At 60.1% G+C, this 25,299-nt stretch overlaps 1 protein-coding gene across 3 annotated transcripts in view; it reads left to right on the forward strand.

The window, feature by feature from the left end:
- The window catches only part of PTPRN2 (protein tyrosine phosphatase receptor type N2), a 684,967-nt gene that overhangs the window by 638,543 nt on the left and 21,125 nt on the right, over nucleotides 1-25,299 (forward strand). For all 3 annotated transcript variants that reach the window (XM_082692928.1, XM_082692930.1, XM_082692929.1), the window contains 4 exons: nucleotides 4,539-4,612; nucleotides 10,378-10,455; nucleotides 20,188-20,307; nucleotides 21,227-21,393. In XM_082692928.1, coding sequence (XP_082549054.1) covers nucleotides 4,539-4,612; nucleotides 10,378-10,455; nucleotides 20,188-20,307; nucleotides 21,227-21,393 — 439 coding nt within the window. The remainder of the gene's footprint in view (nucleotides 1-4,538; nucleotides 4,613-10,377; nucleotides 10,456-20,187; nucleotides 20,308-21,226; nucleotides 21,394-25,299) is intronic.

Below are 25,299 nucleotides of genomic sequence, written 5' to 3' on the forward strand. Positions count from 1 at the left end.
CTGTGGTCTTCCACTTCCCGGGTCTGCAAAGAAGCACGCTGTAGCTTGTAGCTTGTAGCTACTCAGTCTCGAAACCAGTCTGCAGACGTCTATAGCTTTGCTCAACAATGCCAAGTCCAAATCAGCAAGGACATTGCCATGCAGAACTGGCCGGGATCGCTAGACCAGCTTCAGCGGCTGGGAGGTGGCGGCAGCAGAGCGCTGTGGGCAGTGTTCCCAGTGCGCCAGACGGTCCACGGACCCGCGAAATCTGAGGAGAAACTGGGGGCCGTGGACGCCGCTGAGCTTCCCTGGATAACGGCTATGCGACCTCGCTCCGCAGTTGGGGCCCCCATGTCTACTCCCGGGGCAAGGGTGCGTGTTCCCACGGGCCGTGCTCAGTCAGGGGAGTACAGGCAAGGGCGAGGACCATTTGCTCACAAGCCCTGTCCCGCGCCTCCGGCGTGCTCAAGTGGCCTCAAGGGACCCTGCGATCCTGCCGGGCCACGCAGACTGGAGGCAGCCAGACTCCGCTGGCAGCTTGACGTCCTAGCGCTCACTGACCCCCACGTCAGCCGTTTTAAAAAGACGAAGAGGAAAAAGCAATCCACAAGATAGTTGAGATTTGCCCAACCCATCGAAGCCCCCCGGCAACGGCAGCGTCCCTCTGCTGGGCTCCAACCCTTCCGGGGCAGCTCCGGCTGCTTCAGAAGGAGGTTCGGATGGCCTGATCTTATTTTTAAAGATATCGGAGAGAGAGTCAGTGAGGGAAAAAGAGAATGAGGGGAGGGAGGAGCCGGGAGCCCGACATGGGACTCGATCCCGGGACCCCGGGCTCATGACCTGGGCCGAAGGCAGACGCTCGACCTATGAGCCACCTGACGCCCCCGCATTAAAAACAAAACCAGATCACCGTTATCCTTGAAATGAGCGTGTTGCTGCCAAAGTCAGGTGTGTGGTGGAGGCAGCGGAACTCTGAGGCGTTCGCAGTCTTTGTCCCAGACTCAAAGGCGGCTCGGAAAGCGCGGCCCAGAGGAAGCAAGCACGGCTGAAACCGCGCTTCCCGGGGCCGCTCGGAGCGCAGCCCGTCCTCTCCGCCGGGCTCGGGCACGCCAAACGGCCTGTCTCCTCAGCTGTCCGCATGGAGGGTGCAGCCCGACGTGAAGGGCGCCCAGCGAACCCCAGGCCTGCACCTGTCCGGCTGGGTAATGTCTGGGGCCTTCGCAGCGTGCCCCCTGAGGCCAGAAATCGGGCGCTGCGGTTCTTCCTCCCTAGACCCCGCCCGTCCCTTCACCCGTGACTCTGCTCTTTGTAAAAGGTTCTCGGGCCATCGGGAGGGATCCCACTGCTGCGATCAACGGCGCCAGAGGTTGGCTGTGGCAAACCTGTTTCCAACGCGGCAGGGCCCCCAGAAGGCTCTCTGGAACCCTTTAGAAGCAGCCAAAAGTGCCGCTTTTTAAAAAATCCAGAATCCTGTGTAGGCTGCAGCGGGAGACCCAGAGTGTCCTGCAGAAACTGCGCCCGTGTCTGAGCAGCACAGCACGGTCTCTAGCCTGACGTGTGCATGAAGCACTGCCCTGCGTCCCCGGGGCTTGCGGAACCTCATGGGCGTAGTGTAACCGGGGCCGGGCTCAGTCTGCTGGCCGCGCAACAGGCCAGTAAGCCGAGAGACAGGGTGGTGAGGGAAGGAAAGCGACTTCATCCAGAAACCCAGCAGACCAAGATGGCAGCCTGTCATCCTAAAGAACCAAATGGCCTTGCACAAACGCAGGCTTCTTTCATGTTGGGACAAGGGGATGCCAACCAGTGTGGCCACTCTGGAAAACCGTGTGGAGGTTCCTCAAAAAGTTAAAAATAGAGCTTCCCTATGACCCAGCAGGTGCACTCCTGGGTATTTACCCCAAAGATACAGACGTCGTGAAAAGAAGGGCCATCTGTACCCCAATGTTCATAGCAGCAATGGCCACAGTCGCCAAACTGTGGAAAGAACCAAGAGGCCCTTCAACGGACGAATGGATCACGAAGATGTGGTCCGTACACACAATGGAGTATTACTCAGCCACCAGAAAGGATGAACACCCAACTTTCGCACCGACATGGACGGGACTGGAGGAGATGGTGCTGAGTGAAGTAAGTCAAGCAGAGAGAGTCAGTGATCACATGGTTTCGCTCATACGTGGAACGTAAAGACTAGTGCGGAGGATCATGGGGGACGGAGAGACAACAGGTGGGAAGAAGTCAGAGAGGGAGACAAGCCATGAGAGACCCTTGACTCTGGGAAACAGGGTTTCAGGGGGGAGGAGGGTAGGGGAGGGGCCCGCGGGGGACGGGCACGAAGGACAGCATGTGTTGTGACGGGCAGTGGGAGTTACGCGTCACTAGTGAACCACTGAATGCTACGCCTGAAATAACGATGTTCTACATGTTGGCTAATTGAGTCGAAATAAAATAAGGAGACAGAAGAGGAAGGGGAGGGGGCTGGAGTTCGAAGGTGACTGACGGCTGCCGGCATCCCAGGGCCAGAAGGGGTCGGGGCGGGGGGGACGCTGAAGCTTCTCTGTCCCGGTGGCTGGATCTGTGCGGCGAGGCACCGGCCGTGAGTGTCCTGTAACCCTTGGACACAGCGATCCACACACACTTCGTATGTCCTTGGGGGCGAGTGGGTTTTGGGGCGGTTTGCCTGAGTCTCAGCCGTCAGCCAGATTCCTTCAGTGACTGCGCGAGCGTGCAGGGCTGAGCGGAAGCTTCCGAGCTGCGGGTCACAGCTGCGGGAGAGGCGGGAGCAACACGGGGCCGGCGCCCTGCGTTTACCCTGCACAGGAGGGTTTGCGGCGTATTTAGGTGTCAGAGTTGACCGAATTTTCTGGTCAATTTTATTTCAATTTCCTGCCACGGCCAATTTTCACTGTCTCAAGAGTAAGTGTGTGCAGGAACCCGAGGCGTTGAGCACCTGGGATTTTTGTATCATTACTCACGCCGTAGGGGCCGCCCCGCAGCTGCCGTCATAAACGCCTTCCAAGCACCTCTGGGTAGAGACCTTACGCGGACGTCAGCCTGTCACACAGCGCGTGGCCCGTCCTCATCTCTCGACGTTCCTCATCTATCTCATCTTTACTGGAAAACAGCTAACGTCAGGATCTCAGGAGAACCGACGGGATGACGTCCCGTCCAGCGGACTCGCCAAGTTTCCAAGCCCCAGAGTTGTTGACAAAAAAAATTTTTTAAGTAAAACCTTCTAGAGAAATGAAAGACGTCTAAACCGCGGCACGGTCTGCAGGCTTCCCTGCCGACTGCCCGAGCGGCTCTCTGGGTTGGGGGCCCGGAACGGACACTCTGCGGGGTGCGGGGCTGAGGTCAGACACTCACAGTCCCTGGCTTCCAAGGCACCAGCCAGCTTGTCTTTCGTGTCTCAGAAGAAGAAGGTGGGGCTGTGTGTGGCGCCCGGAGGCACTGACTGGAGCCCAGAGAACAGGCTTGAGCCGCCAGGTCTGGGGCCTTCAGTTCTCAGCTGCGCCTCGCGGAGGACGGAGAAGGAGGCCGCAATCCGGGGAAGGCGGGAGGAGGAGGGAGTGTCGTGGGTGTCCCTCCCCTGAGCCGGTTACAGTCCCAGCAGGCACCACCCTGCTTCCCGCCATCCCTCCTCCGCGTGCCGCTGAGGGTGCAGCTCGGGAAGTTCCCGGAAATAGGCAAAGAGGGATGTCACTGTGCGCAGGCGGGTGGTTATTCCGGAATCAGGATGAAGACTAATTCATGGGCCCAACGCACTAAGCGGTGGCGATCCCGCGGCGCTGTCCCGGGAGGCGTCTGGTTGCCACGTCCGTCAGGTGCCCGCGCGCTTGAGGACTTCCCTGCACAACCCCTCTTCCGTCTTCAGCCACATTTTCTATTTCTTCTGTTCTTTCTTTAAAAGAAAACTGTGGGGCGCCTGGGTGGCTCAGTGGGTGAAGCCTCTGCCTTCGGCTCAGGTCGTGATCTCAGGGTCCTGGGATCGAGTCCCGCATCGGGCTCTCTGCTCAGCGGGGAGCCTGCTTCCTCCTCTCTCTCCACCTGCCTCTCAGTCTACTTGTGGTCTCTGTCTGTGAAATAAATAAAATCTTTAAAGAAAAGAAAAGAAAACTGTCATCTCCAGAGCGGAACAGTTTCCAGACCACAAAATTGTATACAGAGGACAGTTGCCTGATTCCTGGGTATTCACGTGGAAACGTGTCTGCTGTGTGCGGCCGCATGCGTCTGCTGGCTGAAGGGAGACCCCAGAGAAAATCCTGCAGCGGAACCCCTAACCGCGGTGTCGGACTCTAAGAAAAGCCCAGAAGACCGCGTTCTGCCGGAACCGCAGCGTCCTCGCCACACCCCCTGCTGCTCCACCCCGAGGCTGAAGGAGCGTGAATGGAGGACGGGGCGGGGGGTGTGACCCATAGTGGCCTCCGCAGAGCCCCAGGGAGGGACAGCAGCATGGCAGCTGGCAGCCCTCGAAGGGCATTCGGTGTCTGCTGTCCCCTTAGTTGGCCCCTGGGGACACCGGCCTGTGCGCTCCTCTAACTTCCTGTCTTTGCTTGCAGACGATCACTCCAGGATCCTGCTGAAATCCGAGAACAGCCACAGCAACTCGGACTACATCAACGCCAGCCCCATCGTGAGTACCTGCCCCGGGGGCCCCACCCGTCTTCAGTCGCGAGCCTCCATGGTGTCAGCCGGGTGACTAGTCAGCTAGTGGTTTGTCTTGACCGGGTGACCTGCCTCAGCCGGTGACTAGGGAGCCAGGTAGTCTCAGCCAGGCACCGGGCTCAACCAATGACTGGTGAACCAGGTCATTAGTATTTGCCAGCCAACTAGGCTCCACCTGGCCGTTAATCCTAACCAGGTGAGTCCTCTCAACCAGCCGGCCTGGGCCGGGGCCTCCCCAGGCAAGAGCAGTCCTGGGCGCCCTCGCTTGGGGGCCCAGCAAGAGCGGCCGCTGGTTTTCTGACGGGAACCCACGGCTTTCAGGAAAATCTGGGGCGTTTCTCCCTTCCAGACCCACTTGTTCCCTGTGTGTTCCGGGGCAGCGGAGACAATCAGTCCCCAGCCCCGCCCTCGTGGAAAGGCTGGCGGCACCAAGGCAGACGCACGGGCTGGTCCCTGCGGCTGTTTCCGGGTGCAGCCCCCAGGACAAGCAGCGAGCCGTGCGCGGGGTGGTGCCTCCCAGGCCAGGCGTCCTGCAAACAGAACCCCGGGGACCCCCATGACCCACAGCACCCAGAGGATCCCGCGCAGCCCACGCCAGCGTGAGCCCCCGGGAGAGCGGTGGGAGGGGGGGTCGGAGCAGCCAGAGGGGACGGGTCAGAGGCCTACACGGTGCGCAGCTGGCTTCTCAAGGTGAAGTCCGAGTGATCCAAGTGGGAGGCCGGTGACACGCGCCTCCACGGCTGAGTGTTGGGCAGCGTGGCTGATGGCAGGGACTGGGAGCGAGCGGGGATTTCGGGGGGACATTGGGTGTGTCCCTCCCTGCCCCTCCCCCCATAAACGGTGGCATCGACGTTGGTCACCAGGGAGGCATCGGGAAGTCTCAGGAAAGCCTCAGATTGCCTTCAGGGGAGCACTGCGAGGAGCGTCCCAGCTCGGGGGGCTTGCCGGTGACCTGGGGGGTCCGAGGGAGGCGGTGACGCGTCTGGGTTGGGGACACACCCTGCGGCATCCTGACAAAACCTTGCGTTCTGGCAGTAGCAGGCTTTCCCTGAGGACGTTCACCCTGTGATTCCAGAACCTTCTAGTAGCTGCTGGTTCCGTGTGTCTCCGGCCCGCCCGGCGTGTAAGCATACTCCTAGGAGCCCAGGGTGCCGTGGGTCAGAGACCGTCCCCTGGCCCTGTCGGTGCACAGCGGGAGCACAGCGTAGCGTCCTCACCGCGAGAAAGCGGGTTAAGGGCTGGTCCGCTGCTCGGTCTCCTCCCTCTGAGCCCAGACCTCGGCTCCCGCGGTTGCTGGTAAGGAGTGGCTGTCCCCACCGGTGCAGGGAGACCGCAAGGACTGGCCGCACTCGTGTCTTCCAGGTTCCCATCCTGAGCCAGTCTCTCAAAAAATGCCCCACTGGGCTCAGTAGCTTCTGTCAGTGCTGATTCAGAACCAAGTCAAAGCCTCACGGGTGTGCAGCCTCTCCTGCGGGTAGAGCGGGGTTTCTGGGAGGCCGCGGTGAGGGCCTGGACGTGGTCCCCCGCGGCGGGCCACAGTGCCGGCAGCGCAGATCTGCCTGGAGCACCGTGTCCCCCCGCTGGGCTCCTCGTCCCGGCCGTGAGGCATGTGACTGGGCCGGGAAGAGAGCCAAGCTGTTATTTTCAAGCTAAAAGGTGAGCGTTCGGAGTTGGGGCGCGTCCAGCCTCCCCCCACTGCCCCACCTATTTGACGGGTTCCAACGTCCCACTGTCCCACCGCCAGTGATCTCCGGCTGAAGAGAAGTGTCCGTGCGGAAGCTGTGTCCTCCTCGGACACGCCTGGCACTCCCATGGGGCCCGAGCTGCTCCCACACCCCGCACGTCCGTTGTGGGAAACACGGGATGACACCCCCAACCCTGACCCCACGGGGCGGGGCTCGGGGCGGGAGGCGAGGCCAGGAGAGAGGGGACTTGGGCCATCTTTCATGTTTCTACTTCGTTTCACGCCACAATTCTCCTTCTCCGCATTTGGGTCGTAAGAATGAACCGGGGCACCTTTCTGAAATGACCGGGGGGCGGCGATGACCAGCTTCCCAGCTGCGCTTGGACGGGGACGACCCTGGCTGTGCCACGACATCCGTCGTGTTTGTCCGTCGTCCTCACTGAGCTCCGGGGAAGTCATCCACGCGCCAGCCACGGGGGGCGTGGCTTTGAGAGCAGGTTCTGGAAGTAAACGGGATTTACGTGCTCCCGCCCAGCGTGGGGGGCGCGGGGGGCGCGGGGGGCGCCCGGCTCTTCCCAAGGATGCGCACTGAGGTGGGTCGTTAACACACCCGCCGCGCCATGAGCTCGAAACACCACACGCTGTGACCAGGGACGGGTCTGAAACTGCCCCCGCTTGAAAATAAACTTCCTCTTCCTTCCGCTGTGTACGGAGGGAGATAAAGTTGTTGAATGTTTTAATTCAGAGCACATTTAACTAACGTGAGGGGCGCACCTGGACCCCTCCGGAAAGGGTGACCGGTGCGGTGTCATGAGTATCATAGAAACGGGCCAAATACGGGAGCCGACTCTCTGGTTCTCGGAAAACACTTACACACAAGCAGCTCTGTGTGTGTGTTTTACTTTATAATTTACTTGAATCCCAACTCAGAAGAAAAAACTATGAAAACAGCTTCAGTGCCTAAATCAGCCTCTCTCACATCAACCACGGGAACGACCGTTTCTCCGCGAATTTCCCTACAAAGACTGGGTATCTAGAAAATGGACTTGAAAACTCTGGCTTCACACTCACTTGTTTTGAAGAAAATGGCCTGTGAAGTCTGCTCTAAAGTTTAGAGAAAACAGATGCAGGGGCAGCCGGATAGGAACAGAGAAGGAATATGTGCGCGTTTGCGCTCTGAGAGCTCGGGGTGAGAGGCCGGGCCCCACTCCCCGGGTTGCGGTCAAGACAAGCGTTGTGCCGGACGGAGCTGGCTGTCCCCGCAGGACGCAGCAGCAGGCAGCCCGCCAGCTTCTCCCCCGAGCTCTCCAGGCTTCAGGACGTGGGTCCCTGGTCTTGGCACACTCAGTGCTTGAGGTTAAAAGTCTGTTTTGTTCGTACGACGGGGGACACTGCTGCGGAGTCTGTAACGCAGGTTAGAGCTTCTGAAAGCCACTCGCACCCCTTTACTAACTGGCATTGCACAGCCTGGAGCGGTTGGCTAGGATGGCTTTGCGGGGCCTGTGCATTTAGAAATTCGAGGGAACACACGTCTCTGTGTGCTGCCAGCCACACGGGCAGTGGATTCAACACAGTCCGTGAGAGCAACATGGTGGTGTGAGTCGTACTTGGGACCCGGCACCCCATGGCCCTCGCCTGCTATGCAGTCACTGGGCGTAAGTCGTGTCTGATTTGGGGGGCTGTTCTGTCTCCCACAATCCACGGGGGAGAAGGCCACCTGAGGGCGTGGTGCGAAGCGCACAGGCTTTGACCAGTAGCCTCAAGGTTACCGGCAACACCCGCCCACAGCACGCACAAGGGAGTCCGCACAAGGGAGGCACGTGGCTTCCCAGAGCCGACGGGCCGTGGGCTCCTGTGTGCAGCCTCCCCTCCACCCTGCCCCGCCTCACGGCCCTGACCGCGGGGCCCAGACAGAGCTGCTGACTTCCAGATATGTGTGAACAGACGTGCACATGAGTGACGTGCTCCCTGCCAAGAACAGGGGAGCACCTCCTACCTTGGAAATCTTAAATATACGCTCCTGTTCACTTAGTCAAGTATCTGCTTTACTCTTTTTGGGTTAAAGATTGCACAGAACTGTGAGAAGGCCTTCTGTTGCCTGATACTTGCTGCACACACAAAGCACTTCTGCCCAGAGTTATTTTCTCTTCAACAGAATGTGCGCAGCGTGAAATAATCCTAATCGTCTGTGAGTTACTGCTAAACGGTGGGTGACACATTCCCACTCTGTGATCGTTACCCTGTCCGCTGTCCCCCAAGTGGCAGCCGCGTGGCCGTGGCCCGGGGCACTGGGAGACCATGGGCCTTGTCCACGCCACCCTGCCACGGCGGACCACGGACGCCAGCCACAGTGGGTCGCCTGTTGACCCTCCTGAAGCCCTGCTCGGGTTGTTACTGTTGATCACAGATTTCCCAGTTTGAAAGCAGCTACGGGTGCAGGTTGAACACACTGACCATTTTTAAACGTGGTGCTCTCGAAATTGCTTTGGGCAAAAACCCACATTTGAAAAGGAGGCGGGGTTTGACTTCTCACGCAGAATCGTTTGCTGGAAAGAGACGGGGGGTTTGTACATGGCTGTCGCCCCCACAAACACGCGTTCTGAAAACGAGGTCCGGTCTTAATCGGGACTCACAGACCGGAGGCAGAAAAAGCATTTTCCCGCCCAGCCCCCGCCGGCGTCCCACGGCTGTTCCGTGGGTCTGACCCGCCTCCGCTCTTCCAGGGGCCGCGCAATCCGAGGTGGGCCCCGTGCCGCGTGTGCTGACGGCCGTTGTCTCTGCGAGGACGCCCCAATGCCGAGCCGGCGCCTCCGCGGCAGTGTCAACCCCAGGGCGGGGTCGGGCCTTTCCGCGGCTGTGGGGTGGACAGCCGACACCCCCATGGGCTGCCACACAACCACATGTGGTTGAAAACGCCTCCTGTCTTCATTGTACTGGGAAATGTCTTCTTACGGTCTTTAAGCACAGAGGACTGTGAATCTCTCCTGAAACCCTGGTATCTGGAGAGTTTAGCTCCAGAGGGGACAGAATCAGGGGCGGACCTGGAGTGGACGCCTGGCGCCGAGGTGAGGCTCCAGCGCGAGGCCCAGTCCGCTCCCCATGTGCCGTCCGTCCGGGGTGCACAGGGGGCCAGGAAGTCCCGGGAGGGAAGGGGCTGTCCGTTCGACCCTCAGAAGGCAGCTCCCCCCAGTTTCCTTCTCCAGGCTTTGTTCCTTGGGTCCCTTTCTCCCTGCGCTCTCCTGCTTAGACGTCTTTGAATTAAATGTCCTAAGGAAGGTACTTGAAGCCAGACGCCCTCTGTCGCAACCAGCAGGCTGTGCTTGGACAGACCACCCAGCCAGAATGCCCACCACGGCGTATTCTGCTGTTTGTTTGTCTTCAGCCCCGTGCCTGGCCCTGTAGGACTGGAATGGGAAATGCGCGGCCGGAAGGCTGGGCTCATCGGTGGCGGAGGGCTCGCACCCCACTCTCGCAGGCCCCCAGTCTGACCCAGGTGCCGGCACCCCTTTCCGGGTAATGGGAACCAGCGTCCGTGTGAGAGGAGCTAACTTTTCGTGGGAGGCAGGATGCACGCGTCCATTCATTCTTCCGGGACCCTGAAGGGGGTCCCATGGGTCTGGCCCCCGGCTTCACCTCTCCCAGCCCCACACCTGCGGCTCCCACAGGCATTTTTTGGCCACACCCCTGCATGTGGCCTGGGGTACCCGTGCGGGCAGCCCACACGGCAGGTGGCCGGGGCCAAGGCTCCTGGCCAGGGTGGAGGCCACGCATGCTGGCCCGTGGCTGGGTGGTCTAGAACATCCCGGCACACGGCGCCGTGTGAGCGCCCCACCTGTCTTCGCCCAGGGCCACGGGGCTCCGCCGAGGTCTAAGCACTGTCGCAATCAGGAGGGACAGCAAGGAAGCCCGGCCTGCTCTTCTCACTCTGCGACCCCTGGGCCGGCATCCGGCCCGGGACATGCCGCCTTGACCTCCTGAGCCGTGTTCTCTTTCCTGGTTGTTTCCTAGGCTTTCGGCTCATCTTTGTTCCCCTAATCTCGTCTCTGCAGATGGATCACGACCCCAGGAATCCTGCCTACATCGCCACCCAGGGACCACTGCCTGCCACCGTGGCCGACTTCTGGCAGGTGAGTCTGCGGGAGTCAGAACTTCTCTGACGATGAGACCTTGACAGACGGGCCGCGAGGGATGGCTTGGACCCGATTCGGTAAATGTCAGCGTGTTTCTAGAGGCATTCGCCCAATGCTACTGATGTATGTGGGTCCTTCGATGGTTTGTTCTCGATCTTCCTGTTTTTCAAGACTCGAGAGAGTGGATGCTTTAAAGAGCCTAACTTTTCTAAGCACTTTAAAATTTTGTTTCATGAAATAGAAGGAAATGGAATTAATAAGTGTTTAAATCACTGCATTCTGTCCGAATATGTCCCTTGTCCATGGTTCTCTCCCTCCAGAGGTAAACAGCGGTGTCAGATTACAGCTCCTCGTCCCCATAGACTCTGTGTCCTGCATTTTAAGGGCCCGGCTAGTCTGTTCCGTCCAGCAGAGTCCTGGGCGCCCAGACGGAGGCTCAGCCGCTGAGTCAGCATGAGCGCCGGCCCCAGAGGCCAGGGGGCCTCCCCTCCTTCCCCCCTGCGTCCTGCTCCGGCCTCTGCCGGGCCACAGAGCTAAGGGGGAAGGGGCTCTGCACGGAGGCCTGGTCACGCCAACTCCCCTGTGCGTCAGGCACACTGCTGTCCCCAGCCCTCGCAGGGACATCCAACTGCCCGGCCGAGCCCGTGCAGGACAGAGGTGAGGGGTGAGCAGACGGAGCGCTGGGTGGGCGGCAAGCCCCACCCCTGGCAGCCTGGCCGCGCGCTCAGACGGGGTTACCTCGGACCCCCGCTGGTGACGCCGGCGTCCAGCGTGGCAGTTCTAAGAGCAAAGGCCTTCCGGGCTGACGGGCTCCACGCTTCTGTTCCCCAGAGTCTCTCGTTCTGCTCCCCAACAGGCCGTCGGTCCCCTGCAGCCTCCGCACCTACAACAGGGCACGGACCCGGGGCGGGGGGCTCTGGAGAACTTGAAGGAGGGTCCGGGACGCGCCCCCTGCCTTCTCAGCCTGTTGATCCCGGGGACCCTAGCTCACTGTGGCCGCCACGCAGAACCAAGATCAGAGCGTGTCCGTGCAGCCCGGGCTATGCCTCGCAGCCGTCACACTGCTGAAGAAAGTGAACCAACGGAGCCTCAGGGTTCTGTTGTCCAAACCTGTAACCACGGCGAGGAGCCGCTCAACTCGCGTTAGGGCCGTGGGAGGACCAGCGGGACCCGAGCCACGAGACGCCGACGTTCACCCACGTCACACCCAGAGAGGCCATGCGGCCGGCGTGGGGTGCCGCCCTGCTCGGGGAGCTCGGCACCCATGGGCCACCTGCTCCGGGGGACGTTCGGCAGAGGCTCAGCTGAGGCTCACGGGAGCGCACGGCCATCGCTCTGCTCGGAGAACATCCCCGAGGCGCCACTGCTGTCCAGCTCCAGCCGCCTCCCCGGCTTCCACGCTCAGGAGGGGCCGAGAACATTCCAAGTCGTGTGCTGGAGGAGAGTCCTCAACCTAGACCCGCCATCCGCTTCTAACAACCTGAGGGGCCGGCCGTTGCTTCCCACGTGCGAGGCTTCTGGAAGGCACAAGGACACTTGCCAGCGGTAACAGCCGGCACATCCACAGCCACTTACCGTGGACCAGGTCCCGCCCCGAGGGTAGCGTGTGTGGAAACCATCTTTGCCGTCATAAAACGACGAGGCCTCCACTTTGCCCAGGTCGTGTGGCTTGTGGACGCGAGCACCGCGGTGTGTCTCTTGCCCCTTGTTCCAGACGGACGTGGTTGTCGGGGCGACCCTGGTCATGTCACCGGGTCTGCAGGGCGTGGGCCCCTCTCCAGAGTGCCTGGAGGGCTGACATTCAGGAACAGAAGGAGCCGTCTTAGATGCAGCAACGGGAGAAGCCGGACCACGGGCGGGATCACAGCCCTAGTCAGGCTGCTCAGAACACGCCAAACGTAGCAGGTGTCCCAGGACAAGAAGGCTCTGTGGGTGACCGGCGCACACTCCAGGGTTATTGTACACGACGGCACGCAGGAGCCGCTGAGAAGTCTGTCGTAAAGAAACTGTTCGACTCCAGACGCCCTGGGGCTAGACACCACGTCGCGGGGAAGGCGGGGGCACAGCGGCTCCGAGGCTGCCGTGACTGAACAAAGTAGCCCAGAGAAGCCCTGACACCAGGCGCGGGCAGGACCGGTTCCACCCGGAGCCTCTGCGGGGGGACCCCCTCATGTCTCTGTCTCCAGCTTCTGCTCGTGGCCAGCATGGCGGGGCGTGCCCTGGCCCGTGGACACATCGCTCCCCTGCCTCCATCCACGGGGTGAGCCCCCACAGGGTATCTGTGTTTCTGGCTCAAATTCTGCGCCTCTTCCAAGGTCGCTGGTCATTAGACTAAGGGTCCATTCTGGCCAGTGTGCCTCGCCTTGAACGCACCTGCAGAGGCCTTATTTCCAAAGAAGGTCATGTCCGCAGGTTCCAGGTGTGCGTGACCTTTGGGGGACACTATTCCGCGCATTACTGAGAGAAGAGCACTGACTGAGACCGAACACTTTGCTGCTAAGACAGACGCGTGGCCACCGCGGGAATCCAGAGAGAGGCTGCCGGGCAGCGGGGCAGCGGTCGTCAGTGAGGGCGCCCAAGCCAGGCCCAGGATGTCCAGAACGCGCAAGTCCCCAGGACTGCTCAGTTACCTTGCAGGGGCGAGCGGACAGTCCCGCAGCCTGGCACAGCCCACAGGCCCCGGGAAGCTCGGGCGCCGACGAGCTGTGGGGGGAAGGGAACGTGGGGACGGGCGGGCAGAGGGGAAGGAGGAGAGGCCGGCCGGCCGTGGGCTCGGGCGCTGAGGCGGGAACACACGTCCGGAGCTGGGAGGGGGTCCGCCGCCGTGAGGTGCGGCCCGCGTGGCTCCTTGAAGAGAAAGACGTGTGCACAGGGGCCTCCGGAGTCCAAGGGAGAGGAAGGAAGGAGCAGGAAGAGGGAAACCGCCGCAGACTCACCGCGTGCCCGACCCTGGGCGGGCAGCCACCTTCGCCAGCGCCCCTGACGACCGAGGGGGAAGCTGAGACCCGGGGGGCCCCGTACGAGGGCGGGGAGTCCGATCCAGGGAGACAGGAAGCAGAGGGGGCGCCAGGGGAGCGGGACGGAGCTGGTGTTTAACGGGGACAGTTGGGGTTCAGGAAGACAGACGTTCTGGGACGGATGGTGGCCACGGGAGTTCTTGATGCTGCGTAAGTCGCTTGTGGGAATGGCGGAGAAGTACGTCCTAGGTTTATTCGACTGCGGTGGGAGAAGATCGTGGTCCCTGTTCTACCAGAAGGCTGGTGCCGGGGGCTAACGACTTCCCCGAGTCCACACAGCCAGCTAGAGGCAGGGCACGACTCCGACCCGGGTCTCCAGAACTCGGGCTTCTTGCTGCCCGCACTTCACCGGGAAGACGGCGCCGCGCTGGGGGAGGCGCTGCTCCCGGGCCCGCCCCCTCGCAGAAACGCCGGCAGGCAGCCTCCCCGCGGAGACGGTGGGCGTTCGCACAGTTAACATGCTGTCGACAAAGGCGCCGCGTCGCTGGCTCTCGAGGCCCAGAGCAGGTCAGAGCTGCCCGCAGTGAGCTCCGGCCCCCCGAGGCGTCCTGGGTCCCGTGGGCGGGGCTCCGCGCCCGCCGTCTCCGGAGGAGCGTGAGGACAGCTTTCGCCCAGAGGAGACATCGCTGTGGGACGGGGATGCGGGCAGCCTGGGCAGCGGGAGGAGGGGCCGTCCTGGGGACTTGGCCGGGGGCTATTCTTGCCACGGGCCCCCCTCTTCCCATGGCCACAGTGGAGCTCCCGCGGACCTGCACACACTCTGTCTCTCCCCACCCAGTCCCGAGGGAAGCCTGATCTCAGGAGCAGGCGACTGCCTCCCTCCTCTCGTATTACAGGGGAAGCTGCCCGAACCGAGTGCTTTCCACGGTGGCCGCGCTGATGCGTCGCCACAGAAGGTCAGGCCACCCCGTTCACCGAGCTCGGATACGAGGGGACGACTTGCAGGTGGGAGCGGTCGAGCGGGGCAGCGGCAGCCCCCGGCCCCGGGACCTGCGACATTCTCCACCGATGCGGACGGCTGTCCCCCGCATTCACCACAGGGCGGCGCAGCCCAGGGGACACCGGCCCGGCCCGCCGGACAGAGGAGCTCTTTCAGGAGGCACCGGCGGCCAACAAGCAGGGATGGGGCGCAGAGTCCGCAGCCCAGGGCAGAGGGCCCGCCCCGTGGACGGGGGTCCCGCTGGTGCGCAGCGGGCGCAGACACGGACACTGTGAGCTACGTGTCTCCGAGAAGAAAGCCCTCCCGTCGAGTCCTGTCCCCACGTTCCGAAGGTGCTCCGCTACGAAGCGTTCACGGGGGCTCGCTCTCTTGCCCAAGAGGGATGGGCTGGGTTTCAATAGAGGCCGTCACTGATCGCAGTTCTTGCCGTGGTCCCGTGGGAGCCCAAGACGGCAGACGTTCCCTGTCCCGAACACTCTCCACGGGAGGTCGGGCGGGGGAGGCGAGAAGGGGACCGGGGAGGAAGAGTCACACAAAGCCCGGGTGAGCAGCCTGCATGCACACGGCAGGTCCCAGAGCCCGGACATGGCCCGGGACCGAGTCTGTGCGTCTGCCCTGCCCTCGCGGCCCCGGGCCCGCGCCTGGTGGAGAGCAGAGGGAGGGAGGTGGCTGGCGCCTGGACAGTCCACTCTGGCCACACACAGCCCTGTCGGAGGCATCACCGTCCAAGCCCGCAGGAGCCAAGCCAGTGTCCAGAGAAGCCCCAGCCTGGTCCCCAGGGCCAGCCCCAGCCTCCCCCAGCTCCAGGGCCGCCACAGCCTCCTCGTCCCTCTTCCTCAAGGGACCACACCACACCAGGGCTCAGGTGAGACGTCGGGCTCCTGGCCGTCCTGAGAGGCCCCACCCGAGAGCCTGAGCTTGTCCCCAAAGCCCCGTCGCCATGTGACGCTCGTGAAGTGCTGTCACGGTCTTCCCCCCGACACCCTTGAGTCTCCTGCTTCTGGGGCAGCGCGGAGTTGTAGAAGCGGACATTGGCTCCAGAGCCCCATTAGCTTAGGGACTGGCTGGTTTTCAAGCACATTGTTGGGCTAAATTAAAGGAAATACAGGAACTGAGGAGAGTTAATTTCTTGGGAAAACCCCTTCAGTCCCGCGCCCGGGACGCGCCAGGACGTTTTACCGCTGATAGATCGTCCCGCCGGACTCCCTGCACACAAGCTCGCCACGTCCCCTCCACGTGGGGCTGGAAACCCCTGATCTGCCGAGCGCTCGTGACTCTGCGTGCAGAACGCACAGCGGAGAGCCCTGCGTCCCCTCCGCAGCCTTCGGACCTCGGCGAGAGACAGATACCCTGAGCGCTTTCTCCCCTTTTTAAAAAAAGATTCATTTATTTGAGAGAGAACAAGATAGCATGAGCAAGACGCAGAGGGAGAGTGAGAAGCCGGCTCCCCGCGGAGCAGAGAGCCCTACGGACACGGGGCTCCATCCCAGGACCCTGAGCTCACGACCTGAGCCGAAGGCAGACGCTTCGCCGATGGAGCCCCCCAGGCGCCCCCAGGGCCGCCTGAGTTCCTTTTTCGGCTGGTATTCCAGATCACAGCTGCAAACATCCCGGCTGTTCCGTTTTTAAGTGCGTTCCTGGTTCCCTGTCCCTCCCTCCGTGCCCTCCTCACCCACCTCCACCCACTTCTCTCCCTCCTTCTCCGGGAGGAAGACAGCAGCAGCCTGAGCCGGCACGCGCATCTAAGCGGACGACAGACGTCGCTCACGGAGGTGAGCAAGGCCAAAGGACAGCGGATGACTCCCAAGTGGCGACGTGCCCTCGGGTCCAGGGAGCGTCCCAGACGTCCGAACACTGACGAGAGCCCGTAGGGACTGCACGGGACTGGATGAAGCGGGCGTGCCAGGAAGCGTGTGCCCTGGCTCTGGGAACCCCTGCGTGACCAGGGTTCGCACCCAGCAGCCTCCAGCTAAGTGAGCCGCGCCGTCCTCCCTAGAGAACGTGTACCCCGTTCCAGGGACACGGCAGGGATTTCTGACTGAGATGCCTTCTTTACGCCTGGTGGGAGGGGTTTCAGAGGTCGAGACTGCCGTGGACGGCCTGTGGGACAGTGGCCACGTGACCAGCTTGGGCGCAGGGTGTCGGCACCCGACATCACGCCGCCAGCGTGGACGGCGTCGTCATCGCCGAGGGAGGCCCACGCGGACGTCTCATGCGCCAAACAGCGGGTTGGGTGGGTGCGTTCTGAGCTGTGCGCAGAAGACACGACAGAGGTCTCCCCGCCTGTCCCCAGAGTGCCTTGATGCAGAGCCCGTGACCGCAGGAAGCCTGGCGCAGTGCAGGGACGTGGCGTTCGGGGAGGCCAAGGGCGGGTTGGGGGTCTCAACTGCAGAAAGTGTCCCAGACACTTGTTTTTCCCTTGTGGATGTGTTTCAGACCATGGTAGAGCCAACGGACGCCAGTGAGCCCGTGAGGAGGAAAACGCAAGCATTACTAAACCTTGTTAACTGACTCCTAAAATGTGAGTCCACTTTCTCTTGGCCAGACTTCAGATATCTCTGCTCAACCTGTAAAAGTAAGGCCAGCACAGAAATGAGCTGCACGGTCAGGCCCGTGGAGGCTACAGCGCCCACGAGAAGAGCTGTCCGCCTCACGTGCCCACGGCTCCAACTCCCGTGCACATGGTTCCCGTGCTAAGAAAATGAAAAAAAAAAGCCTTTCTGGCGTTGAGCAGGTCCCGGGAGAACTCCTTCCAGGCCTGCCTTAGACAGGATTTTATCTGTCTCCTTTTACAGAAATATTCAAGGGGTCTCTCCTAAACATATGAGTTCTTTTCAGCCGAGCATCCGCTAGAGCTAGGCACGGTCCCGGCTGCTGGGGAGCGTGGAAATGGCGCCCAGACCAGCCTCGGGGCTTCTCAGAGACGCTGGGCCGGTGGGAGAAAGACACGAGCACAGAACGAGGATGACAAAGGTAGAGACAGACACATCACAAGAGATCTAAGTACAGAGAGCAGTTCTATGCCTTGAGGGAGCGGGCGCCTGGCGGAGAACGTGACCTGGGCGTCCTGCGATTTCGGACGGGTCAGCTTTCCTTTAATCAGGTCTCCGTGGGGCTTTCAAAGAGTTTGGTTTGCTGAATAGTTAGTTTTCAAGACAAACTTTGGACGAAGAGACACTGCGGTTTCTTTCCATCTGCTTTAATTAGGCTTGTCTTTGCCCCTGGAGCTGCGGGCACGCTCATCTGCTGCGTCATCCCGGAGACGCAGCCCGGGGCGGGCTCCTAGGGACTGGCGGCCAGTGGTGGCACAGGACATCGGGACCGCTCCCAGCCCTGCAGCGCACCATTGCCGAAGAAGAGGCCGGCGGGGACCAGATACACCAGAGGTCGCCAATGCCACTGCCTCGGGGCGTGAAGCCGTGCCATGGAGGCGTCCCGGGTCTGAGCGGCGGCCCCGGAGCATCCGAGCAGAGGCTCTCCAGCAAGTGGGACCCGGTTCCTCCGAGCACAGCCCCGTTTATACTCCGGGTTCAGCCCTGAAGGCTCATGTTCCATCCACGTTGGTGGCCTCATCTGGATCCGAGGACGGAAGCAGCTGCTTCCCATTTGGGAAAAGTCACCAGACGGAGGGAGCTGCGGGCAGGACAGCAGAGCCCTGGGGCGCACCGCAGGGCGCTGTGCTCACCCGGCTCTCGGTGGGGACTTCAGGTACCTCGCAGCCTTCTGACCTGCTGGGTGTCTGGTGAAGGTGCCCGGTAGACCAGGCAGTGACTGGGCGTGTTGCGCTGATACTGGACCGGAAAGTGCTAGAAGTCACCATTTCTGGCATCCGCACATCTAGCTCACTCACTCGGCACACGGAGATCCTCGGGGTAGACCACTGCTTCCCGGAAGAGAATGAGGAGGGTGCCCCAGAGAGGGCCCCACAGCCGGGTACCGCCCGGGGCCCGGGGAAGCCGCAGAAGCGGAAGCAGAGACACCAGTCCCTGTTTCTGGTCCCTCCGGCGTCCTGGGTCCCACCGGAGCCCATAATAGCCGTGCAGGTCAGCGGCTGGTGCGACGGGAGAACAGGGCCGGCGGCCCACGCGCGGACTCCCGCGCCAGCCGGTGGACACACGGAGCCGCCTGATGGCGTGATCTACTCAGTCCTCTTTCTGCCCACAGGCTCGGCGACCTAGAAAGCAATGTGATCCCCGAGAGTGCCTCCGGGATTGTTTGTTCAAATTGTTTCATTTGGATTTCATCCCAGCCAGGTCTTCGGAGAGCCGACGGGCTCCTGAGCGGAGACGCCGGTGCGGGCCAGGGAGCAGGGCTGCCCGGCCGGGAGGACCCGTCCTCAAACGAGGGGCTTCCTAACGTCACACTTGGGTGGCAGGAGCCGGATGTTCGATGACTGGTTTACGGTCTAGATCATTGTATTTTTATGACACTCATAAAATCTGTGTTTCTCCTCATTTTCATAATGGCTTCAATGAGCTTCTCCGCCTTCTAAAGACACATTAAACGGTTCTGTGCGGGAGGGACCAATTTAGTGGGGCGCCTGAGAGCCGGGAGGGAGACGCACGCCCAGAATTCTCCCCCGCCGCGGGCCGTGCGCCGAGAAGGAAGGCATGTAGCTCTGGGCGAAATTCATATTTATTTCTGGGCTTTTTCATAAACACCGGCAGCTTCCATGAAATTCCAGGGTTAATGAGGCGCTGGGCCGTGCGGGAAAGGCGTCGACCGTTCCCATCACGTGGAAATATAAATCAGTACTCAAAAAGGGAAACACCGTGGACTCATCCCTTCATAAAATATAACTTAAAGGGGTTAGTGACGTGAACTAGGGAGGAAAAGCGTTTTCTATCTGAGCCATGTGGATTTTTTATTTAATGAGGGGATTCTCGTGGGATCATTCTATCTGTATTTAAAAGAAATACACGCTCTCTTGATACTGAATTTACGTCTAAATGCAGTTGCTTGTAAATATTTCGGTGAAGTCCCCGTAACCCACCGCGGGCAAAGCAGACTCGTCTGGGCTCTGTAATTCAGCAGGCCGACGCACTCCGCAGCGCCGCCTCTGCGTGGCCCACGGAACCCGCGGTCTCGGTGATGACGCTGCAGTGTTCACACGCAGGGTCACTGCCACTGGGCTAGGAGCTGCAGACGAAGACCCGCGGAGGGCCCGGGTGTCTGTCCTCCACATTTGGGTGTGTGTCCGTCTGTCCGCTGTGGCTTGTAACGTGGCTACTGTGAATTGTGTTCGTGGCCTAGCGTGGCCATATTCCCTGGAGGTGAAAGAAACCCCAGCCACGGCTCTCTGTAAGCAGAGTCTGCTTCCCATAGGACGGCAGCTTCACAAAGCAAAACGCTTTTCTAGTCATGCAGAACAATGACAATGACCGGAAAACAGGTTCCATCCGCAGCGCCTGCGGGAGCAGACGTGCCCCCCGTGGCATCGCGGGGACAGCGTCAGAGGCCACCCTGCCTGATGGTACCGTGTGGTAGGTTCCCTCCACAGATCCAAAGCCGAGAGGCCAGATGGCTGAGCATGGGTCTCAAGAGGTTCTAAACGGTGTGGAATGAGCCACTGGGGGTGGTTCATGTTTTGTGGAGCGTGGAAGCTATAGGGCATACTCAGCGGCGGGAAGCCAGCCACGGAGGAGGCGTGGCCAAGGAGAGGGCAGTGCTCGTGCGCGAGCCCCCGTGGCCCGCGTCACGGAGCGCAGGGATGGCACGCGTCCCGCGGGACCCGGCAGTCATGTGGTGGCCGTGGCCTGTCTCTGTCTGCAGATGGTGTGGGAGAGCGGCTGTGTGGTCATCGTCATGCTGACGCCCCTCTCGGAGAACGGCGTCCGGCAGTGCTACCACTACTGGCCGGATGAAGGATCCAACCTCTACCACGTCTACGAGGTACACCCCAGAGGCCCGGAGCCGCCCCGCTGGAGCAGGGCCCCTCCTCGGGAAGGCGGGCAGGCAGGCGTCCCCAGGCCCCCGCAGTCCATGGACCCCCAGACCTTCCAAACTGCCGTGCGATGGCACCCCAGGCTCTGGCATAAATTGTAAAGCTTTCGGGCTCCAAATTCAGACAGAAGGAACCAAAAAATATTTATGCCCCGAGGAGGCCCCTGGAGCCAGGCCCCGAGCAACAGACCCTCCTGGGCTGTTGTAGCAAGAGTCTGCCTGCACCGTGGCCTCCTGCGGCAGCCAAGGCTGTGGAGCACAGATTCGAGGCTCCTTCCCTTGCCGGACCCTCTGCCCACATCAATGATAAATGGTGCCAACTTGGGCAGCTCAGCACGAACCCGCATGAGCCCGTTCAGCATTAAACATCAGTCAGAAGGCAGGGTCCCGTGGGGTGGGGGTGTGAGGACCAGCCCTAGCTCAGAGTCCTGGCTTTTAGGCCACTGAGCATGGCCTTGACCCCGAGAGGCACCCAGTCCCACTGCTGCAGGAACCTCGGTCTCCTCTCCGCCTCGGGGAGCAGCCACCTGCTGTGAGATTCAAGGTGCAGTGGAACCCGCTGGTGTTTCTGTTCCAAAGCATAGATTTTTTGCAGGTTTGGATGGCTTAGAAATACAAAGGATGAAAGCTAGAATCACTTTGGATTGTAACATAATTTTATAACTATTTGGCTAATGCACCTGGGCAATATTAAAAACCCACAGTTAGCGTTTGCATAAACCCGGTTAAAATGGAGACGGTAGGAGGGGCCGTCCAGCCTCTGCCGACCTGTGGGCCGTCCCCACAGTGCTGGCCCTTCACTGCTCCGAGTAGCCACGGTGCTCAGACAACGCGTCACGTTCCCGATGTGCCCCTTCCTCCCGTCCAGGTGAACCTTGTCTCCGAGCACATCTGGTGCGAGGATTTCCTCGTCAGGAGCTTCTACCTGAAGAACCTGCAAACCAACGAGACGCGCACCGTGACCCAGTTCCACTTCCTGAGCTGGTATGACCAGGGAGTGCCTTCCTCCGCGAGGTCGCTCCTGGATTTCCGCAGGTAGGACAAACAGCCCTGCAAGCAGGGTAGCGCGGCTGGAGTGCGGGCGTGAGAGGAGGGAGCGCGGTCCGACCCGGGTTCCCGCGTCTAAGGGGTCGTTGGCTGTACGACGCGCTCTGTCTGTAGTTACAGATCATAAACGTGCAGTCGACCCTTGAACAGCACGGGCTTGGGGCACCAGCCCCCGACACGGTGGAAAAGACACGTTTGACTTTTGGCTCCCCCGAAACTTAACAGAAACTTAATAAGCCTCTGTTGACTGGAAGCCTTACCGGTGACACAAGAAGTCAGTCCGCACATCCTGGTGTGCTAGGTGTATTGGACCCTGAGGTCCTACAGTACAGCACGCTGGAGAAAAGAAAACACAAGGAAGAGAAAATACATTTTCAGTGTCTTCCTGTATTTATTGAAAAAAAAAAATTCGGGTGTGAGCGGACCGGCACAGCTCAGAGCCACGCTGTTCCAGGGTCGGTGGCATCTTCTGTACGATACAAGGCAGAGGGTGGGGGAGGGGTTCCATGACGGCGCACGGAACCTGCAAGGTGTTTTCTGGTTTTACAGGAGTTAAAACGGGGGGACATAGCCACGTTAGAATTATGGAAATGTGGTCATTGTTTCGGATAAGATTCTCCAAGTGGTGGAGTCCCGAAGTCCCTGCTTCACAGGATATTGATGAGGAAAAGCAGGTTTTTAGTCTGGATACTCTCTGGTCGGACAAGATAATGAGACATAACAGACGTGGGCCCGGATCTGGCTTGGGGGACCTTAGACCTTGGGGGAGAGCGTGGATGGAATCAGCGCACAACTGTGTGTTCTAGTGCAGTCTGGAAACATCCAGTCTTTGCTCACGCCCCACCAGCTGGCTGCCCAGGGGCTGTCTGGCCGAGAGGGTGTTTACCGAGCCGCTGAGATCAATGCTGGACTCCGTCGTCCAGGCAGCGATGGGCAAGGCAAAACAGGGGGGACTTCAGGACGGAAGCTGGGCTTGTCCCTTGGACTGGGTGGCACTAGCTGTTGCCTGTGGCGGTCAAGAACGGGCAGTCGCCCGGCGAGGCAGGTGCTGAGCGGCGCGGAGCCCGAGCTCCAGCTCTGCGGAGCCCTCTCACGCCTAACCAGTGGGAAACGCCCCTCCTCGCAAAAGCAGGCAGACATCCAGAACAACGGACTAGGAAATAAAATGCACCTCGGTCCGGCGTGGTTCCCCCCCGGGGGGATGCGGGTCCGAGCGGTTCCCATCCTTGAGTCCGTGGCCACGTCACGCGAGACGGTGGGGTTTCAGGCTGACCGCTGCGTTTCTTGAATTGGTGTGTTAGACATTCTTAAGTTTATCGTGATACTCTTTCTTTTGCCTTTTAGTCTACTTTGAAAAGCAAAACAAAATCTTTATTTGAATAGTTCTTTGGATCAAATAGCGTGGGAAAGAGCTCCCGGAGAGATGGGCTCGTGGTGTCCCAGCCGTGGCACACGTTTGGTGACCCCGCCCAGAGATACCGAGCGTGCACGGTACAGAAAGGCCTGAACGCACCCCAAAGCACTGACTGCACGGTTCCCTCAGTCCATCCCTGCGATCTGGCTAGCAGATAACGCTCCTTAAAGCACATTTCTTTCTAAAGGCAGGCTGCCTGAGAATCTGACCTAGAGCGAGCGCATTTCCTGAGATAGCGTCTTGGGAAGCAGTCATTCGTTACTGGCCAAAGGACGTGGCTACAAAGAGAGACCAGCTTTGTTTTATGCTCACCCAGTGTGTTTGCACATATATGCTATGGGCGGATGTGGGAATCCATATCCCTCTGTGGAACGGAACAATACATGACCCGCCCTCGGTGCCACAACCTGCCCCAAGAAACACGGATGCCCCAAGTTCCCTCTCCCCGGAGGCTCGGGAGTTGAGGCTCCAGGAGGTTTTTGTTCCGGTGACATGTGCCGGTCTATTAGAATCAAAAGCCTTGGGGTTTTCTGGGTAGAAGAACCTCCCAAAAGTCAGCAATCGGAAAGGGGCATCGGCTTCCGGAGACACTGGTCACCTCATGCACAGGTCCCCCCGCCAACCCCTGTCCCCGACCACGCGCCCCGCCTTCCCCCGCTCCGGCCAGGGTGCGTCAGGCGCTGAGACGTGTGATTACTTCGGGAGCCCAGAGGGAGCCCATTTCCACTTTAAAGAGGAGCTGCTCAAGCCAGGAGATAATCAGCATCACATGTGAGGGCTTTGCTTTTAAAAATTCTCTCTCTGCGTCTGTGTCTCTGAGCCCTCCGTCCTGCTGTACGCAACGGCACTCACATCGTGACCCTGTAGAAATGGACAGACCCTTACTTTGCCAGCTCGTGAGCGGTGGCCAGTGTCATTTTTGTGATGTTGCAGCTAGTAATATGAGCCCAGTTGCATAGTCACAAAAGTGATCATTGGAGGCTGTGACTCTGCTGCAAGGCAGTGTGGGAAGCCCCTTTTCTGAGCCTCTAGCGACCTCTGACCTTGGCTTGCTGTTGGTTGCGTGACAGTTCCTCCTCACTCAGGGACCCACGGGTCGGTTTGTATTACTAATCGTTCTTTCTCAGTGAAGTCCTCCTGCTGAAATACATATAATATCCATTTTTCTGAACGTTTGCAACCTTTCGCCGACTGCTGATTTGTTCTAATCGAGTCAAACAAGACAGCTGTGTATGGCTTATCTGCACGAACGCCCTGCGCCTCTGTCTGGGGTCGACCAGGTGAACGCTTCTGTTGACTATGTGATGCTGTTACTTTTCTATTTGTGATGTTTTTCCTTGTAACAATACAAACTTCTGATTCTTTGTAAATAAAACTCTCCACCGGGCAGCACGCCGCCGTATGCACGCTGGGCTTCTGGCTGTTTGTAAACAGGTTCAGTCGGGGCAGGGCCAGCGTGGACGGTTAGACCGCAGTGAGCCCTCCCTGGCCCCAGTCGAGGCGGCTGGTCGCCGCCGCCGGAGGAAGCTGCTCTGTTCTGTCACGTAAGAGCAGGGACCGCAGGGCACTTACCGGAGCGCTCTGTCCTCTCTAAGAGCAGTTACCCTCAGTGCGCTCTGCCAGAAACGGGGCTGACCAGCTGCTGCTCTCCTGGCCCCTTACGGTGACGGTTTTCTGAAACCGGTACAGTCTGAATAAGGGGATCTGGGGGTGGTTTCTTTGTCTTTTTCTTTTTCTTTTTTTTAACGTACTACTTCAGTGCTCGGCCCCATGAGAAAAAATGCCCCAAACCTGGAGCCTGAGCCGTGTGCGAGCAGGCGAACGGGGAGAGCCTTGCCAACCCAGCCTGGACCGCCACGTAGGAAACGGCCAGACTGTTCTCCAGCGACCAAGAGATTGCTAGGAAAACCTTGTGTTTGAGACTAAAAGGCCTGTAGGAACGAACCTTCCCCAAATCGAGTCTGAGCCAGGCTTGCTTGATTGGCACGCATACGCACCGTGCGCGCACACGCAGGCCCACGCCGGGCCCGCGGGCGTGTGCGCAGCCTGGGTGGGGCCAGCCGGCCTCTCGTAGTTCACGTCTGAGGTTCGTCCTGAGGGCCTGGCGTCCATTTCGTCAGACCTAAAGCTCATGTTGCCTTTACAACCTGAGTTAAGAATGGGAGTTTAAAGATTTTTTTCCTTAATTTTTAAGTAATCTGTACACCCCACCTGGGACTTGAACTCCTGGCCCCGAGAGTCGCACACTCCACCAACCGAGCTGGCCAGGGGACTCAAAGAGTGGGAGGCTTTAGGAGGAGAAATTAAGAGATTTATTTTCCAATCCATTTGATTCTCAAAGGTCCAAGAACCTTCTGGGCATCCGGGCCCGCCGCTGATTTTAATGAGCTCACTCATACCTTCTCGCCTTCCCACTAAACCCTCACACTGTGATGACCTCGAAAGTGAGAAAAAGCTCCAGCAGAAGTAGCGACGTGGCC

This window comes from Mustela nivalis (genome assembly GCF_964662115.1).
Source record: "Mustela nivalis genome assembly, chromosome: 12".
Taxonomy (NCBI): domain Eukaryota; kingdom Metazoa; phylum Chordata; class Mammalia; order Carnivora; family Mustelidae; genus Mustela; species Mustela nivalis.